Source organism: the organism of the source record quoted next, unplaced genomic scaffold, assembly GCF_019419815.1.
Source record: "Pyrus x bretschneideri cultivar Hongxiangsu unplaced genomic scaffold, Pyrus_bretschneideri_v1 Contig59, whole genome shotgun sequence".
Classification (NCBI taxonomy): domain Eukaryota; kingdom Viridiplantae; phylum Streptophyta; class Magnoliopsida; order Rosales; family Rosaceae; genus Pyrus; species Pyrus x bretschneideri.
Genome location: NW_025999797.1, coordinates 1752383 through 1771370, shown reverse-complemented (window position 1 = coordinate 1771370; position 18988 = coordinate 1752383). Strand labels below are relative to the sequence as shown.

At 36.9% G+C, this 18988-nt stretch overlaps 1 protein-coding gene across 1 annotated transcript; it reads left to right on the top strand.

Moving 5' to 3' along the window:
- The first annotated feature begins 13836 nt into the window (after window positions 1–13836).
- LOC103961623 (ADP-ribosylation factor-like) lies at window positions 13837–15008 on the top strand. The gene is made up of 5 exons (XM_018650976.1): window positions 13837–13984; window positions 14111–14181; window positions 14398–14517; window positions 14606–14724; window positions 14963–15008. The coding sequence occupies exons 1-5, from the start codon at window positions 13837–13839 to the stop codon at window positions 15006–15008; spliced, it is 504 nt and encodes a 167-aa protein (XP_018506492.1).
- Window positions 15009–18988: the final 3980 nt, after the last annotated feature.

The window sequence follows — 18988 nt, the reverse complement described above, 5'->3', positions numbered from 1 at the left end:
AATTGTTTCTGCTATGCTACGAGAATAAACAGTTGTAAAATAAAGTTGTTGAGTGTTTGATAAATTAAAAAGTGATTTTAATAAGGGAAAATTTGACATGAGTCCAATTTTGTGAGCCTTTATGAGGTATAGTCCAATTTTGCTTGATTATTGACTTAGGTCCAATGGCTCATTGTACACATCAACTTATTTTTATTCTCTTGCCAAATTTATCCCTAAATTGACTAATTAAGTAATTAATATATTATTAATTTTTTTTTATATTTATGATGATTTTTAATCCTTATTCATAGGATTATCTTATGCTTAATGATCGGATTAAGTATAGGAATTTAATTCTCTTTAAAACGTTTCCTATTCTTCCTTCTCTTTCTCCCTCACGATGTTTCCTTCTCATCCCTCACGATATCTTCTTTTTTTCCCTCCTCCCTGCTCCCAAGCGTAGATGATCAAAGATGTCCAACCTCAAATTTCTATTGTTGGTTTGATTTGTAGAATTTAGCCAATCTTGTATGCTTTAATTTTTTTTTTTTTTCATGTTTCTCTGTTCTTTTTTTTTTTCTATTCTAAACCTCTTCGTGTTTTACTCCCTCAGCATCATCTTTTTATTCATCATTTTCTATGGATCTTCTTGGTATATATATCACATCTTTTTTCTTATCTACCTCTGTGTGTTTTATACTACCTGTGTCATGGATAAATTGTATTATCTACCTATCACACATTATTGATAATTTGTCTCAAGTTAATTGTGTTTATCTACCTGTATCGTAGGTTATCTTGTTCTATCTACCTTATACCATGGATTAATAGTGCACACACACATTAGTTCTTGATATTCTAATTCAAATTAAAAGTATTTATCTACCTATACCATAGGTTTTTGTTCATTGCTTATATTACAAGTTTTTGTTCATAGCCTACCTATATCACAGGTTTTTGTTCATAGGTTTTTTCATATGTTTTATATATATCATTCATTTCAACTTAAGTCGTGGGTTTATAGTCATACACATGAACTTACTTTTAAATTTTTTTCCTTAAATTGTGGCTAGACTGAGGAATTCGAAGAATCAAATTTTGAAATTCAAATTTGAGTAAATAATGCATAAATTAGGAAATTTAAATATATATTTATTTTTACTATAAAGGGCAAAACGGGAATAAGATGAGATCAATTAGACCTAAACTAGAAAGAATATCTAACTGGACTCAATCCAAAAGTAGCTGATTTTTTGGACCTGAATCTAAATGCCCCTTTTAATAAATAAATAAAAAAAGCAGTGTGTGTGTGTTTGGTAAACTTTATATAAATTGCTTTGAATATGTAATGTGATATAATAATTGTTAAAAACAATCATGTAGGGGCAAAAATTGTAATTTTGTAACACATGTGGGAGTATACTTGCTATTTGAAAATTTCATTAAATCATCATTTATTATTATACTTTGAAAAAAAAAAACCCTTTTTAGAAGCATGGTATACCATACACATTTAATATTCCAGATTTAAAAAAAATACTTTTTTTTATTTGTTTTACCAAACACATTTAATATTTTTTAATAAGCTTTTATTTTTATTTTTTATTTATTTTAAACACCACAATCCCAAACCTGTTGTAAACTTCTAGTTTAAGTGTGATTGTGTAAATCCTAGATTAGATTTGATTTTAGTTATTTTTTCCTATATGGACTTGTATTCCTTGAAGGAGAATGATTTTTTCTCTTTCTCTTATTACTATAAATAAAGGCATTGCCTAGGAGGAATAACACACATTCCCCTACACAACCCTAAAATCACATCTCTCTCTATTCTCTCTCTGTGCTGCCGGCCCCCTTCCCTGTTAATTAAATATAGGCCACAACACGTTATTAGCATAGTTCTACCGTTGCACTTTGGAATATGATGTAGAAGCTTTCTGTATCAAACCAGTTCACCAATATCATCACGCAATCAGGTTCTTCCAAAACAACGATTTTTATCTTGATATTTTTGCAGCCTTGATAGCATGAACATTCACCATAATGCATGACTCAACTTTACATTTTTCAAATTTTAGATTCTACATAAATTGTGTATGCATTATATTCATAATTGTTGAATTATGTAAATTTGATATTGCCATGAATTGCATCCTATATCTGCTCATGCATTAAATTATTTGTCAATATGCGTTGAATTATAATATAGAAATATATAAGGTTCTTCGAACCTAAACCTGAGCCATAGCTGGAGCCCGAAGTTCCAAACATCTGGAACTTAGCCCAAAAACCCCGACGCCTTTCACGGCATCATACGCATGGCCTGCAGCCATGCCCAACCATTACGGCTGCCATCCTCGACGACCTTACAGTCGTCGCTAACCTTGTTTTTGGCCAAGATTCGTATGAATCTCCTCGAATTTTGAAAACCCAAATTCAAATCCTAGGTTTTTCTTTGGTTTTTGGACGTTGAGATCTTTTTAGTCACACCATCCTGATTCCATGTCAAACACAACAACTCGTTTCGAGTTATTTTGACCAGAACATGGTCGCTTGTAACGGCAGCACAGGCTTTCGTCTGACCACACCAAGCAAATCTGGGGTGTTCTTTTTGTTAAAACCTAAGCCCAATTAGGCTGGCCCTCTCGGCCTGTGACATATTCGTTACTGGGCTCACTTGATGTGGTCCAAGACCATGGCTCGACCCAACATGTGACACCAGCCCGATTTCTATGGTGTCCCTGTGCCCACGATGCACCGGATCTTAGCATGTAGCTAGTGCATCAGTGCACCTGATCAGCGCCCATCTAGGCCTCTATTTCTTGGACCCTATCCTTGCAGCTTGTTTGCTGCTAATGGGCTTACAGCCTAAAAACTAATTGGGGCATGATCAACACGTATCTACCCTAGCTAGGTTTGGGCTTGGGCCTCACGATACAAATTTGCTCAGCCTACCCATGGGCTTTGGCTCATGTTTTTAGGCCCTGAGCTTAATTGTTTTTTTTTTTTTAGACAATTTGAGTTTTATAATTTTTTCACCCACACTTTAAATTTGGCCCAAAGTCCAAATAATTAATTCAATTACAATTATAGACCTGAAGTTCTATTTGCATATTTGTGTTTGTTTGTAAGAACATATGAACCTGAAGTTCATAATTATTTGGAAACCTGAAGTTTCTAGAAACATGCCTCCTTTGAAAACCTATTAAAAACATCACCCATGAAAACCCAAAGCTTTTTCATGCAAATTTAAACCAATACATCTTTATTAGAACCTAAATGTTCTACTCCTATGTGAATGAGTTGATTTTTTCTCCATTACACTAACCACATCTTATCCATTCATTTTGTGATAGGAACATGTCGAATTTGAACAAACTCGACTTGACCACTTTGGAGGTCTCTAGAAGAAACTACCTCAAGTGGGTCCAAGATGTGAAGCTCTACCTCACTACAAAGAATTTGCATCCCTCCATTGAAGTTGAGATGGACAACCCAGTTGGTAAAGCTGATAAAGTCATTGCCATAATCTTCATCCGAAGACATATTCATGACGCACTACAAACTGATTACCTTGTTGAGGAGGATCAACGAGCATTATGGGTTGCTTTGGCTGATTGTTTAATCACCAAAAGGACATCTTCTTGCCTGAAGCAAGATATGACTGTCAGCATTTGCACTTCCAAGGCTTTAAGTATGTGAATGAATATAATTATGAAGTTTGTCAAATCTGATCACTTCTTAAGTTCTGTAATGAGACTTTGACCTAAGAGGATCTTATAGAGAAGACCTATTCGAACTTCTCTACTACTAATATGTCCTGCAGCAACAATATAAGGCTCAGAAGTTCACTAAGTTTTCAGATATGATTTATTTTTTACTTCTCACTGAAAAATAGAATCAGTTGTTGATGAAAAATCATCAAGCTCGACCTACTGGAGCGATTGTTGTGCCTGAAGCATATTATAACACAAACAAAAGCCCAAAATTCCAACATAGGCATGGTAGGGGTAGCCAAAAGCCACCCCATCAAGGTCAACAGAGCCAAGGCCCATCTAAAGGAGGAAACAAAGCCCAGAAGTGCCCTAACCTCGCTCTAAAGGCCCCAAACTTCAAGAATAAGGGCGAAGCACCTGAAACCATGGATGGGGATATGTGCTTTCATTGTGGTTCAAAGGACCATTGGTCCTGTGTTTGTTGTGCTGCCTAGAAGGTTGTAACTGAATATCATTCTCGTCGTAAGAAGTAAGAATCAAACTTTATGCAAGTAGATGAACCGAATAGGACCAAGATGGAGGTTTCTGACTTTCAAGAGGTTATTACCCCCATGGAAGATTATAATCTTAGACATAAACTATTTTTCTAGTTGAAATTTAGACATTGGGGCCGAATTCCACCTAGTGGCCAAACCTCCATTGTGTTTTTGGTTTAATTTTGAACAATTTTCCTTTATGTTTGGATTATTTGTTGGTGATTTGTTTTTTGGATATTAAGTTTTTAATTAATTACCATCCTTGAATACTTAAAATTATTTTGGATGGATATTTGTTTTTAGAACTTTTATGCATGTGACTGATTCAAATTAATTTTCATTCTAGGTATTGACTAGTGAAGAAGTTAGTTGTCTGGCAGATAGTGCGACCATGCACACTGTTTTGCGTAAACGCATGTATTTCCCTAACTTCATACCTAAGAATGCACATCTGACAACCCTTTCAGGCTCATCCAACTTGATCAAAGGATATAGTAAGGCACATATAATGTTGTCCAATGGTATAATTTTGACCATTAATGAGGCACTTTATTCTCTGCCTACAGGAAGAACGTTGTTGATTTTCAAGGACATTAGAGATAATAATTACCACGATGAAACCTATGTAGAAAACGGAGTTGAATTTATGTGCATAACTTCCTACGAATATGAACAGAAGCATATTCTAAAGAAGATGGAGCGTATCCCGAGTAGTCTGTATATTACGACCATACGCCCTATAGAAAGCCATTATGTGGCCAGCCCCTACCTTTAGGACCACACACGAAATTACATTTGCACCCTGGATGAACATCGATGTGTCGTATCCTCCAATCATCACACGGGCATCCACTAACCCAAAGTTTAGGTTCGATTCAAGGAATCGCATGTCAAACCTGCTCCATGGAAAAGCTTATTATTAATCCTTCTTATGACAAGATTCGTTTGAATCCTCCTATTTTCCTACAAAGGATTCAGGGGGATATTTGTGAACCGATTCACCCTCCATACAGACCATTTAGATACTTTATGGTTTTGGTTAACGTTTCCACATGTTGGTCACACATGTGCTTGTTGTCCATAAGGAACGCTGCATTCTCCAAACTGTTGGCTCAGGTTATCAAGCTCAGGGCTTACCACCCTGATTATATGATCAAATTGATTCGATTGAATAATGCTAGAAAATTTACATCTAAAACTTTTGATGACTATTGCATGTCGATTGAGTTTGAAGTTGAACATCCAGTAACCTATGTTCACACCCTAAATGGCTTGGCATAAGCATTCATTAAGCATTTACAAATGATTGCTCGATCGTTGGTCATACATACCAAGCTCCCAATCACTACTTGAGGCCATGCATTATTACACATAGCCATGTTGGTCTGCCTGAAGCTTATTGCGATCCAACCATACATCATTCTTTATTTGGTTATCGGATATGAATAACATATCGCATCTGCGTATTTTTGGTTGTGCGATCTATGTGCTTATTTCACCTTCCATACGTACTAAAATGGGGTCTCAACAAAGGATGAGAATCTATGTCGATATGATTCTCCTTCGATTATTTGTTATTAGAACCTTTGGCAGGAGATCTATTCATCGCTTATTTCGCGAATTGTCACTTCTATGAGACAATCTTCCCGTCATTAGGGGGAGATAAGAGTGTTAACGTTCCTGATAAACAATGTGAATTATCGTGGACGACTCCTACTTTGTCTCATTTAGATCCTCGCACTGCTCAATTTGAAACTGAAGCGCAGCGCATATTAGATCTTCAAAGCATATATGAGAGCATGACAGATGCTTTCACCAATCTAGCGCGAGTGACAAGATCACATATTCCAGCTGCGAATGTGCCTGCAAAGATGGATGTACCAAATGTACGATGAACTTCCCTCCTTGAGGCTCGAGACGCTAATTTTGGCGATCCACGTACATTAACGGCTAGCCAATCATCTGCCCCTATACATAAGCGTAGCAAACCTCTTGGTTCAAAGGATTCACACCCCCGGAAAAGGAAACCCATGACACAGGCACCTAAAGAACCTACTGTGAATCTGACTGTCTTCTACTCATTCTATCCAACTCATGAGGAAATTCTAGATTACGGAAGCGTACTTGAAGAGATGAATCCACCTCCTAAGAATTATGAGATTTCGGTCTATTATGCTCGCTTAGATGATGTTTGGTGTAAAAATTAGATGATCGTCCACGATGCATTAGCATATGCAGTAGCTACTGAGATCATGTTGAGCGATGACATTGAACCTCGTTCCGTTGATGAATGTCGACGTATAACCAATTGGTCAAACTGGAGACAAGCAATCCAAGTTGAACTCGATTTGCTTGTGAAACATAAGGTGTTGGACCTGTAACTTATATCTTCTATATGTGAAGCCCATTGCCTACAAGTGGGTTTTCGTTCGGAAGCGTAATGAGAAGAACAAAATTGTGCGTTACAAAGCTCGTCTTGTTGCGCAAGGTTTCTCATAACCCTCTAGGATTGACTATGACGAAACTTATTCACCAATTATGGATGTGATTACTTTTCGCTACCTTATCAGTTTGGTAGTTTCCAAAAAACTGAGTATGCAGCTGATGGACGTAGTAACTGTGTATCTTTATGGGGATCTTGATATGAAAATTTATATGAAAGTTCCCGAATGACTTACATTGACTGGATCAAATATTTCCAAACCCTAGAACACGCTCTTAATTAGGCTGAGGCGTTCACTTTATGGTTTGAAGCAATTCGAAAAAAATGTGGTATAACCATCTGAGTGAGTATTTGACTACTTAGGGACATGTGAATAACGAACTATGCCCTTGTGTGTTCATTAAGAAGTCACATTCTGATTTTGCAATTGTTGCAGTATATGTCGATGACATGAACCTTATCAGAACTCCTAAAGAGCTCACGAGAACTACCACGCACTTGAATTTGGAATTTGAGATGAAAGATCTAGGAAAGACTCAATACTATCTCGGTCTCGAGATAAAGCACCGTTTGGATGGAATCTTAGTACATCAAACAAACTACACCCAGAAGGTGCTGCGCCGCTTTAATGAGGATAAAGCGAAGCCTTCGAATACTCCTATGGTCATTTGACCGCTATATGCAAAATGAGATCCCTTCCATTTGAAGGAGGATGATGGAGAGATTTTGGAGCCTAAAGTTCCTTATCTAAGTGCAATAGGCGCTTTATTATACTTAGCTTAATACACTAGACTCGACATCTTCTTCACTGTTAATATTTTGACAAGATAAAGTAATGCACCAACATGCAAACACTAGACTAGTGTTAAAGACATTTTCCACTACCTTAAGGATACTACGAATTTGGGCTTATTCTATCCCAATGAATACTCGAATGATGTCATACCTCCTTATCTCGAGTCGATTCTTGCCTTGTTGGTTATGCCGAGGCAGGATACTTATCTGATTTGCACAAGGCGCAATCTGAAACGGGTTATGTCTTTACTGTTGGAGGTACCATAATCTCTTGGATTTCTTGGAGGTCAACTAAACAGACCTTAGTTACCACTTTGTCTAACCATGCTGAAATTATCGCCTTACATGAAGCAACTTGGGAATGCTTTTGGTTGAGAGCAGTTGTGGGCCATATTTGAAACTTCTGCGATCTTTACCCCGTCGTTGATGTCCTGACGACAATCTATGAAGATAACGCAACATGCATCGAACAACTCAAGAAGGGTTACATCAAAGGAGACAACACCAGGCATGTTGCGTCAAAATTCTTCTTTTCACATCAACAACAAGAGAATCAGAAGATTGAAGTCATGCAAATTTGTTCACAAGATAATTTAGCCGACCTCTTCACCAAATCACTACTAAAGACAACGTTTCAGAAGCTTGTTCAAGGAATAAGTATGCGTAAACTTTCTGAGCTGTAACATTGCTAGTTCTCTTTGGAATTGTGTCAAACTCAGGAGGAGTATCCTAAAGAATACTTGCTTGATCTTAATGTACTCATTTTCCCTACGATTAGGAGCATTTTTACCACTGGATTTTTGCTACATAACTAGGTTTTAATGATGCATCCACCTTGGGTTGATCATATCCCTGATAACGTCCCGTAGACGTTTCATTTGACTTTGCATTACTCACGCATTTTTCCTTAGACTAAGGGTTTTGTCCCTATTCAAGTTTTTACCATAGCCATAGTTTTTTTTTTTTTTTTTTGTGAGATTTACTTCCTTATGCAAGTTCCTACCTTATTGAGGATAACGTGTTTCGAGAATCAGTGTCGACAAGTTGACTTCCTCAACTTCTACATGATGTCGAATCTACTTGAGTATTTATACACTCAAGGGGGATTGTAAACTTCTAGTTTAAGTGTGATTGTGTAAATCCTTGATTAGATTTGATTCTAGTTATTCTTTTCTATATGGACTTGTATTCCTTGGAGGACAGGGATTTATTCTCTCTCTTATTACTATAAATAAAGGCACTGCGTAGGAGGAATAACACACATTCCTCTACACAATCCTACAAACACATCTCTCTCTATTCTCTCTTTGTGTCGCTAGCCCCTTCCTTATCAGTTAAATATGGGCCACAACAAAACCAATGCGAAAAAGCGTTTTTTTTTCTTCAAAGTATAGTAATCAGTGCCCATTTAATGAAATTTCAAATGGCATGTATTCCCCTACATATTTTACAAAATTACAATAATTACATGTACATTATTCTCTTTGACAATTATTGTATCATGTTAAATACTATATCATTTTTAGTCATTTAACATATTCATAGCAATTTATATAAAATTTTACCTAACACTCATACACTATTGTTTTGGTCAAAAGTACTTTTACAAAAAAAGTTTACTAAACACTCAACAATTTTATTTTATAGCTATTTATTCTCACAACACAGCAGAAGCAATTTTTTATTTTTTATTTTATTTTATTTTTTTTAAGTACAACAATATCAAAGTAGCCCTTAGTGTGGATAGTAACTAGGGGTGGGTTAAAAGAAAAAACCGAAAATACTGAACCAAACAAAAAACCGAACCGAACTGAAAAACCGAACCGAACCGAATTCTTTTGGTTTGGTTTCGATTCAGTTTAGAAATCTAACCGAACCGAACCGAATTAATTAAATTAATATTTTTTTATTTTTTATTTAGTTATTTGTTTTGGGTATTATTTTCTAAATTTGTAAGCCCAATGTGTTGCCAAATGATGTATTATTTCAAAATGTGAGTTGTTAGGATACAAAGCTTCCAACAGGCAGAAACTAACCATGGGACATTGACAATATAGTATGTATCCGTCTTCTCTTGATAGTTTAAGTCATCAATTGTAGAGATAACAGTCAAAAGCTGCATCAACAGATCATACCCAAAACCTTCACACGCGTTCCAATATATTATCCATATTTCTTCGTTGCGGAAGGCTACAACAAAAATGGGGAAAAATCAGGCTCCTAAAAGAATTCCCTGTTAGAAAGATAAAACTAATAAATACTGACCAATACAACACGATCTCTGTACTCATTCATTTGGATGTGAGATTGGACATAGTAATTTATCTACAATGATAATTAATCAAACAAGTAAGCACCACCACAAGCAGTGGCAGATCCAAGAAATAATATTATGGGGGTCAATAAGAATAGTGCGTGTAGCACGCAAATTTTTTTTACTAGAAATAGCATGCATATCGCCATTTCATTGAGTCTTGGAAGGCCTGAAGTTATTTGGAAAGGCATACTGCACACCTGTTAATGTTTCATTTGCGAGGGTAACTAACATGTTCCAAGGCTGCTCCCATATGAATGCTTAACAAAGAAACACACTTATCTTGAACATACTAATAATGTTTGATATCATTGCATACCATTAATATGTTTGTCCAAAAATGATGATGTTGGAGGGCATGTATGAAGCCAACTCTAATCTTCAAAAGGGTAGTACCCAAGGTATCCATGGACATTCAACGAAGTTCGAAGGGTCAGCACCCAAGGTATCCATGAACATTCACCGAAATTTAGAGGGTCAGCATCCAAGGTATCCATGAACGTTCACCAAAGTTCGGGGGGTCAGCTGGCCCCCTGCCCCTCAGTGCATCCGCCAGTGACCACAAGAATAATAATATCACATAACTGCATACAAACATGCACCAAACTACATTTTAACAGAAACATGGGTACATAAAGCTCATTATTTTAGAAAATTTGCGTATCTGCATGTTAATACATGACCAATGTTATAATATCTTGAAACTCCATGGTATACTTGATGACTCATTTTCTTAGCATTGGAAGTCTCATTAACACCAAAATATAGAACATTATGCCCATAAATTCTATTGCCTTCTCTCAGGTCAGATTTTTTTCATTTTTTGAAAAAAAAAAAAAAAAACCAAAACCGAAATCGAACCAAAAAAAATCAAAAAAAAAAATGAACCGAACCGAAATTATTTTGACAAAAAACCGAACCGATTTGAACCCAACCCAACCCTAATACCTATGTCAAGCTTTGCTAGTGGCAAAATCAAAACTCCATTTTGTGCACGTGAACACTTTTTATACGTGTTTCACCACTCAAAGATCCCCAAACAACTTGATGTAAGCATTTTGTTGACTACCATTTGTATTCAGGGAAGTTGAAGATATGTCCAACAGACTTTCGTCACCTGAATTCATACCCCTAGTCATTTAGGGCTGGTTTGATATTGATGTGCTTTGAAAAAAAAAACTGTTTCTGCTGTACTGTGAGAATAAGCTGATTTTTGTTGCTTCATGTTTTCAGCTTATTTTCATCCAAAATTGTGAAAATAAGTTGTTTTTAAGTGTTTACCAAACACATTTTTTAGCTCAATTTTTTTATACCCATTTTTTATAAAAGCACATCAGTACCAAATCAGTACTTAAAGGACTTAAAAAAAACCTACCATGTGTTGCACAGATGATACTAAATTATTAACGAAAAGTATTAAAGGTGGATAAATTAAGAAGATTTTTGAAGCCGATGCTGTAAGATTGTCTAATAAAAGAAAATGGAAAAGGTCCTAAAATCTAAATGGTTAACTTGTAGATTTTTGCATTGACCATTTGAGCTCCCCTTCCTTCGGCTGAGAAATCGTCCTATGAAAAACTAGGTAATGATAAATACCTCCATTTTTCCCGAAAGAAGCTGACTGAGTTGGTTAATTACTTACCACCACCTTCAAAAATGAATGCACAAGCCATTAGGGTATCATTCCCAAATTTTTAATCTTTTTACTTTTACAATTTTCTTATAGTTTCTTCGTTTTGTGAATCCAAGTTTATGAAATTCATGCAGGAAATTAAGGAGATCAATCCACAACATGCCAAGGAGGCAAAGGTGAACACAGTAGACATCCAGTCATCGGCGGGGCAAGGCCAAGAACAAAGGAATGTGCAGGTGGTTCAACAGCCACATCCCTCCTCCAAGTCAAATACCAGCGGTGGAGTCCTGACTACTGCCGCTGCTGTGGTGGCAAACACCCTTCAGACCGCCAAGGATGCCATCTCCAAAAAATGACTAGCACATTACAGTTCAGATTTCAACACGTATATAATCCCAGATCTTGTCACGAATTACCTATGAGTATTACTAAGAATTGTAAAAATAGTTCATCCTTTTTTTTAGTTGGCAATTTTGATTTGTCATTTGTACAATGCAATGCAAAATGTTATGATATGCATGTATCCATGGAAGCTTTTCATATTGCATCAAGATTCAAGAACACGTTTGTAATAATTTGTTGTAAGGAATTGTGAATCAAATACAATCGGATCCAATTATATGATCAAAACACGAGCACTCCGCCCTGTTACCCCATTACCCTTACCCCATGAGCTAGAAAACTTCGGCGTTGGTGTGGGAGGAAGACTTGGAGAAAACAATTTGAAACCATTAATATGCTTTGGAATAACAAAGGTTTTGTATTTTAATTACTTAGGAATTTGTTAAGTTATTTTGAGAGTTGTAAGGGTGTCATGGAAACTTGAGGTCTATTAATTTGTAAACGCTTATAAATATTGTACTAGAAAGCCTTGAATGACAGACTTGATGAATGAAATTTATATTTACCTTGTGCATTTGAAGAGAGTGATTTCTCCTTCTAAAATCAAGCATTTGGCTTGGTCGTGTGAGCGCATCCACGATTAGCGATGTTGAGTGATTCCATTGCCCTTGATTGAGTGATTCCCAAGTATCTATCCCCCATTCTTTCTATTTCCCTTGATCCTTTGGTTCTCTTCTGCATCAAGTGGCATCAGAGCAGGTTTTCCGTTGCGTATGAAGATCATGGATGAGATTTTCCATCTGTTAAAAATCAATTGGTTGAAGAGACTAGCTCGGTCGATTGGAATTCGCCATTGATGATGACGAAGAAGTCAATGAGAACTTTGTTGATTGGAGTTCTACACCAATCTTGGACGAGAAAAATGATTATTACAAGTATTTGATTTTAGTGGCTAATCAAGAGTGTTGTAGGCAGCTTGAGGCCACTTGTTCTCCATATTGGGATTCTGCCCCGATTTTTGTTGACTGCCATGTAGACGCAGGTAAGAGTTCATGGGTTGAACAACGATGTGGACAACTTATAAAGAATGTGAAGTCTCGTGCATTCTGTTTTCATGATTATTTGGGATGAATTCATTGATCGTGCTTTGGTTAAGAGAAAATGCTTGGATAAGGAACTACCTTTTGCTCATTATTGGAGTTTTCTTTTCTCGTTCATGAGTATTTACGGTCTCCCAGAGGCAATAAGTTTGGAAGCCTATATGCATCACAATTCTTTTGGAAGAAAAAGGGGATCAGTCTATACATGATGGAAACAAAAAATATATTATGAATTTTATGCTCTTTGCAATGTTGCACGAATTGTGATCATCTTACTAAAATCTCTACTAAGGGAAACATTGGTTGGGCATCCAAAGGATTGAGGAATACCAAATGAAATTCGAGGATGAATTTTCTTCGAGAAGAGGAGAATGATGCAAGAGGAAGACTTGGAGAAAACAATTTGAAACCATTAATATGCTTTGGAATAACAAAGGTTTTGTATTTTAATTACTTAGGAATTTGTTAAGTTATTTTGGGAGTTGTAAGGGTGTCATGGAAACTTGAGGTCTATTAATTTGTAAACAGTTATAAATATTGTACTAGATAGCCTTGAATAGCAAACTTGATGAATGAAAATATATATTTGCCTTGTGCATTTGAAGATAGTGATTTTTCCTTCTAAAATCAAACATTTGGTTTGGTCGTGTGAGCGCATCCACGATTAGCGACGTTGAATGAGCTCCGTTGCCCCTGATTGAGCGATTCCCAAGTTATCTATCCCTCGTATCCTCGAGAACCCTTGGCTTCTCTTGCGTCAGGCGTAGACCATCTCTTGTCATATGGATGATATTTAATCATACATCCCTGTGCTTCTGATCGGCCCTTGAACTATCATATCATTTCTCCTCCGTCTGATTTTCCCCTGATCCTTCAGTTCATTGTTCCTGTAAACGATATACTATTCGTTAGGGTTTACGTTTTCTTGGTCTCATATTGTTTTAACTGCCTCTTTGGTTAAACAAGTTGGAAGCAATGGACCTGGCAATATCAAGGCTGGTGAGCATCCTCTTTGCAAGGAAAGAGATGAGAATACTAATGGCGGGTCTCGACGCTGCCGGAAAAACCACCATCCTTTACAAGCTCAAACTTGGAGAGGTTGTCAGTACCATACCCGCAATTGGTGTCTACTTCTGATCATTAATTACTCCAACTTTTTCTTGGTATTTCTCTTATTGAACTTACTATATATGTACCTACTCGAACTGGGATGAAAAAAAATCGGTTTCAATTGATTTTGTGTGACCAGGGTTTAATGTGGAAACTGTTGAATACAAAAATGTAAGTTTCACTGTTTGGGATGTAGGAGGACAAGACAAGGTACTAGCTTTGATTCTTAATTTAAACTAATGTTTTGGAATTGTATGCTACTGAGATATACAAAACTGTGGTAGAGGACGTGTCGGGAAATGTATCGATTATGTGTATCTAAATATATAGTACTGTTGATCTCTGTCACCGCAACATAGATCATATATAATTTGTATTTTTTTTATAGAGATTTTTTGTTCTTGATTAACTGTGTGCTACATGTAGATTCGACCGCTATGGAGACACTATTTTCAGAAGACTCAGGGTCTCATCTTTGTACTGGATAGCAACGACAGGGACAGAGTTTCGGAAGCAAGAGATGAGCTCCATCGAATGCTCAGTGAGGTCAATTTCCTAATTCCTTCTATAAATTGCTATCAAAACAATTTAATTTGTACCATACAAATGTCAATCCTTGTTTCTTTGGTTGCAGGATGAACTCCGTGATGCGACACTGCTTGTATTTGCCAACAAGCAAGATCTTCCGAATGCCATGAATGTTTCTGAGATCACCGATAAGCTTGGCCTGCATTCACCACGCCAAGGCCGATGGTAACAACCAAAACATGCTTCTTAATTACATACTATACTATAATAACTAATTAAATAATAAGGAATATTTTCTTAGATAGTTTGACATGTTATATTGTCAGACTTGAACATTTAAACCTAACTTGACCCAACCGACGAGATCTTGATTTACATTCGAACAAGAGAAAAACGACCTGAATAGCCAATCAAGGCCCTCATATATTCTTTTATGCTTGTGCATGGGTTTTAACATATCCAGGTACATTCAAGCTGTTTGTGTCACCTCCGGCCAAAGACTAATATGAGGGCCTTGATTGGCTATCCAGCAACATCTCAAACAAGGCATGATAAATATACCTAGCTCCTTTTATGTTTTATTTCTTATTGTACCAAATGTTTGATTGTATTTTTAGAGGATATATATATTTATAGTACTTCATTACTTATATATTTTTAGTTACTGCACAATGTATTTTTTATGGATAATGTCTTTGCATATCTGCAAACACAATCCAGTCAGTCTGGCAAGCTTTTAGTCCTGTTTAGTTTATCTCGATCTATGTCAACTAGTAAAATCCTGGCATCTTCAGTTATGCTTTATATACAAGGCATTAGAGTTCTTCGAATTTATTTATGGTATGAAACAACTAGAACTATTTTTTAACGTTTCAGAAAACTTTACCTGAATACATTTGATTTTTGACCTTTATCGACAAAAACATGCTCAAAAAATATATAATTTCAGCACCAGTTTTTCTGGTCGAAGTTTATCTTGTTTGATATAGCACATAGTTGCATGTGTGCCACTTCATTTGGTAAATCGAGAATAAAAGAATACATAGAGTGTATAAATACTTAGTTCTCATAAACCTTGGGACTTGGGAGACGCTTGATTGACTGGACTAGAACTGAGATTGGGCTATTTTACACCAATCTCAACCTGGACCAACATGAAATTAATTAAGAATTAGATTCATTAGCATTACACCTCACGAACAAGGCTACCTTTAAGAGCAGCTCCAACGGGAGCAACTGCTCGAGGGACAGGCTGCGGAACAGGGCCTGATTGCCCGAGGGAGGAAGTCCAACGTTGGTTGGTGAGCGAGCCCAAGCAGGCCCGAGCTCTAGGGCCGTGGATTCGTGCCGGCTCGAGCGCCCGAAGGCTGTCTGACGTGGGCTGACATCAGACGCCTACCGAGTGAATCGGAGGTCCACCAAACGACTGTACAACCTCCTGAACATCGTCATCGTCGTCCTCTTTGTCCTCATCTGCGTCATCCTCCTCGTCGGCGTCCTACTCCTCTTCGTCTACGCTGTTGTAGGATTCAGACTCGGACTCAGCCTGCGACTAGTACAGCTCCAATTGCTCGGCGGTCAAAGGCTTAACTTCGTTTTCCTCCACAACTTCCTCCATAGCCTTCATCCTCTCAAAGCTCACACAAATTTGCAGAGAAAATCTTCTCTTTGTATTCTTGAGAAAACGAATTGGGATTGGATTTGGGAGAGTGAATGAGATAGAGGAGGGAGGGACAAGAGAGGAGCTGCCAATTAGGATTGGATTACAAATAAAATTATTTTATAAATAAATAAAATACTAATATTTTATTGCCAATTGTCAAGGCTATTCAAGAGCAACGGTGGAGATGCAAAAGGCGATTACTGTTTATTAATGACAGTTACTGTTCATTAGGTGGATTAAATAGTGAATAGCCTAGGGGGAGGCTCCCACGCGGGAAGTGCTCTAAGAGCAAGTCCACTCGTTAGGATGGCAAGGGCAAGGGCATGGCATTCGAATTGCTCTTGCTATTATTTTAAAGATTAATTGTTTTTGTGCAAGTCTATTCATTTGGGAAGGGCAATGATAATTACTGTTCACAAATATATTTTTTATGCTTTGATGGCCTTATCATCTACATGCCATTATTGCCTTAGTGTGTTTAAAGAGACCATAGTAAAAATAAATATTAAGTTGTGGTATAGAATGAGAGGATGGTTGGGTATTTGTAGAAATAAAAAAATTAAAAAAATTATGAATTTTTTTACTGTTGGATTCATTCGAACCATTAATTTCCATATTTTTGTTAAAATCAGATGCACCAGATTGTGCCACGTGGCACAACCTATAATTTTCAAAAAAAAAAAATTACTGTTGGAAATTCAACAGTCCAGATGAGAAGACTATTGGAAGGCTAAGGTCAAGGCAAAATTACCTTTCAACTTGGTGGCTTGCACATGGGGGGTTTTGTGGGGGAAGAGGGGGCACTTTGTCCGATGTTTGCTGCCTGAAATCAGCCATGACATAGCCCATTTCCAGTAGGCTCAAAGCCTAGCAAAACTTTGGCTGGGTAGCCGAACAGGCTTGGTGGAGCCCACAAATTGCCCTAAAGAAAATGGACCATTAGGCCTCCTTTTTGTGTTTTGGGCAATTTGGTAATCCTTGCCTCTGCCTTTTGCTCACCGGTGGACTTGCTCTAGCCATTAAAATGTGTCTTAAAATAAGACACGGTCCTGTCTATCCAAACTAGTTTGTGACTACAATCGCTCAAAGCCAAGCTTATTATGTGCAACAAACGTCCACTAAATCTCTACTTCCATTTATTAAAGTTTTCTTGAGTATTATTTCTAACTTGATCATCAAAGAGTTTTGATGAACATCACACAGATGTTCCGTTCACACTCCCGTTAGATTTAGATTATTGTCATTTATCTTTTTAGGGGTATAACTTGACCCAGTCTTTCCAAGCAGAACACAATGTAAGAAGAAACAAAATCAAGACCAAGACAAGCACAAACCAACATGATGTCTAGTACTCCTATAACTTTGTCTCTTGGACATACCAAAAGGAAAAGAAAATAACATGTTCACAGATTATATGGTTTGATAAAATTTATATAAGAAAAAACACAAAGTTACAAAAGGAAAAGGAAGATTAGAGGTTCTCTGAAATTTCCTAGTGAATTAACACTGAGGAGAGGACATACCATCTCAGGTCCAGCAGCTTTTCATAGGAACAAGAGAATACTAGACATCTGACAATATCTCCAAAAAGATATCGAAACAAAACTTTCTAGTTGCTCTCAGCAACTCTTCATTTCTGTCCTCTCACATGTCTTGTGTACTAGTTCTGTTCTCTCATATATAAACCAAAGCAGTTGGCTTAATAAACTAATAAAAAATGGGGAAATGCTTAATACCGTAACTTTTGCTCCCGTCCTTTGTTTTTCCCAACCTGTCTAGTATTTAGGATCAATTATGTGTTCGACAATATGTAGCCGAATGTACATGTTTTGGTCTGCAGCACCTTTACAATTCTTTGAACTCAATAGAAATAAGTGAGATTAGCTTCTCGATAAAGGTAAAAAGGCGGAAAGTTTATGTCTTAATTAAATATTAATCTTTATGATGCACGCTTACTTGTCCAAAGGTGTTTATCCAAACACAAGGAATGTTGAAAGGTAAAGCTCCAAGAAATGAGCTACTCTAGTATTTATGTTCATCAGAAGCTCATGAATAAAATAGATGACAGATAACAAACAAGAGCCATTTTCTTCCTGCTGAGTAAATTTGGTGGATGCACAACATTTGTGCATGATAATTGCAAACCAGTGAAGTCAATTTTCCTTCAATTTTTGCTCAATTGGAGAGGACCCTACTCTCCTACTCCTAGTCCTGGTGAGTTTGATGCAGTAGTAGTTTCTTGTCTCTGCCAATGCACTATGCAGTGTCCCCATTATCTATTAGGGAGTTTTAACGAAAAGTCCACGGTACTGTTCACTTTAACAAAAAATCATATTTTTACACTAAAAAATCAATCTTGGTACTATTCACTTTACCCTTTATTTTATCCTTATCATTAAAACTCAAAGTTTTTAAACTATTTTCGTTAGTTTTCCTTATCTATTATCCTAAACGCCTGCAACATTCTTATAATTTATTGCGATAATTTTGCATTCTTTACATTAGAAGACGAGTGAGAAGGTTGTTAGTGCTTCCCAATATTTCTTTCTTTTGTATCAAGGATGAATTCTCCCTCCGTCCTACTCCGCACCCACGAGGTGTACACCAAAAATGACATAAAGCATAGTCACACAAATCAGTCCCACAACTTGTGCGATGGTTAAATCAAGACTCACAGAGCCGACTGAGGATTGACCAACTAATGTCTGGATTGGGTTTGAAATTAGGTGGAAATCGAACTTGGGTTGCTACTATTGTAGTACTTCAAGTTGCCAACTCAACGGATCTCTTGGCCTCGTCGATCGCTAGGATTGGGTTGATTGAATT

Excerpts from the sequence above, each read along its gene's own strand:
- LOC103961623 (XM_018650976.1), top strand. The coding sequence starts at position 13,837 with ATGGACCTGGCAATATCAAGGCTGGTGAGCATCCTCTTTGCAAGGAAA. Across the intron at positions 14,182-14,397 it reads ATGTAGGAGGACAAGACAAG|ATTCGACCGCTATGGAGACA; the intron begins GTACTAGCTTTG and ends TGCTACATGTAG. Across the intron at positions 14,725-14,962 it reads TCACCACGCCAAGGCCGATG|GTACATTCAAGCTGTTTGTG; the intron begins GTAACAACCAAA and ends TAACATATCCAG.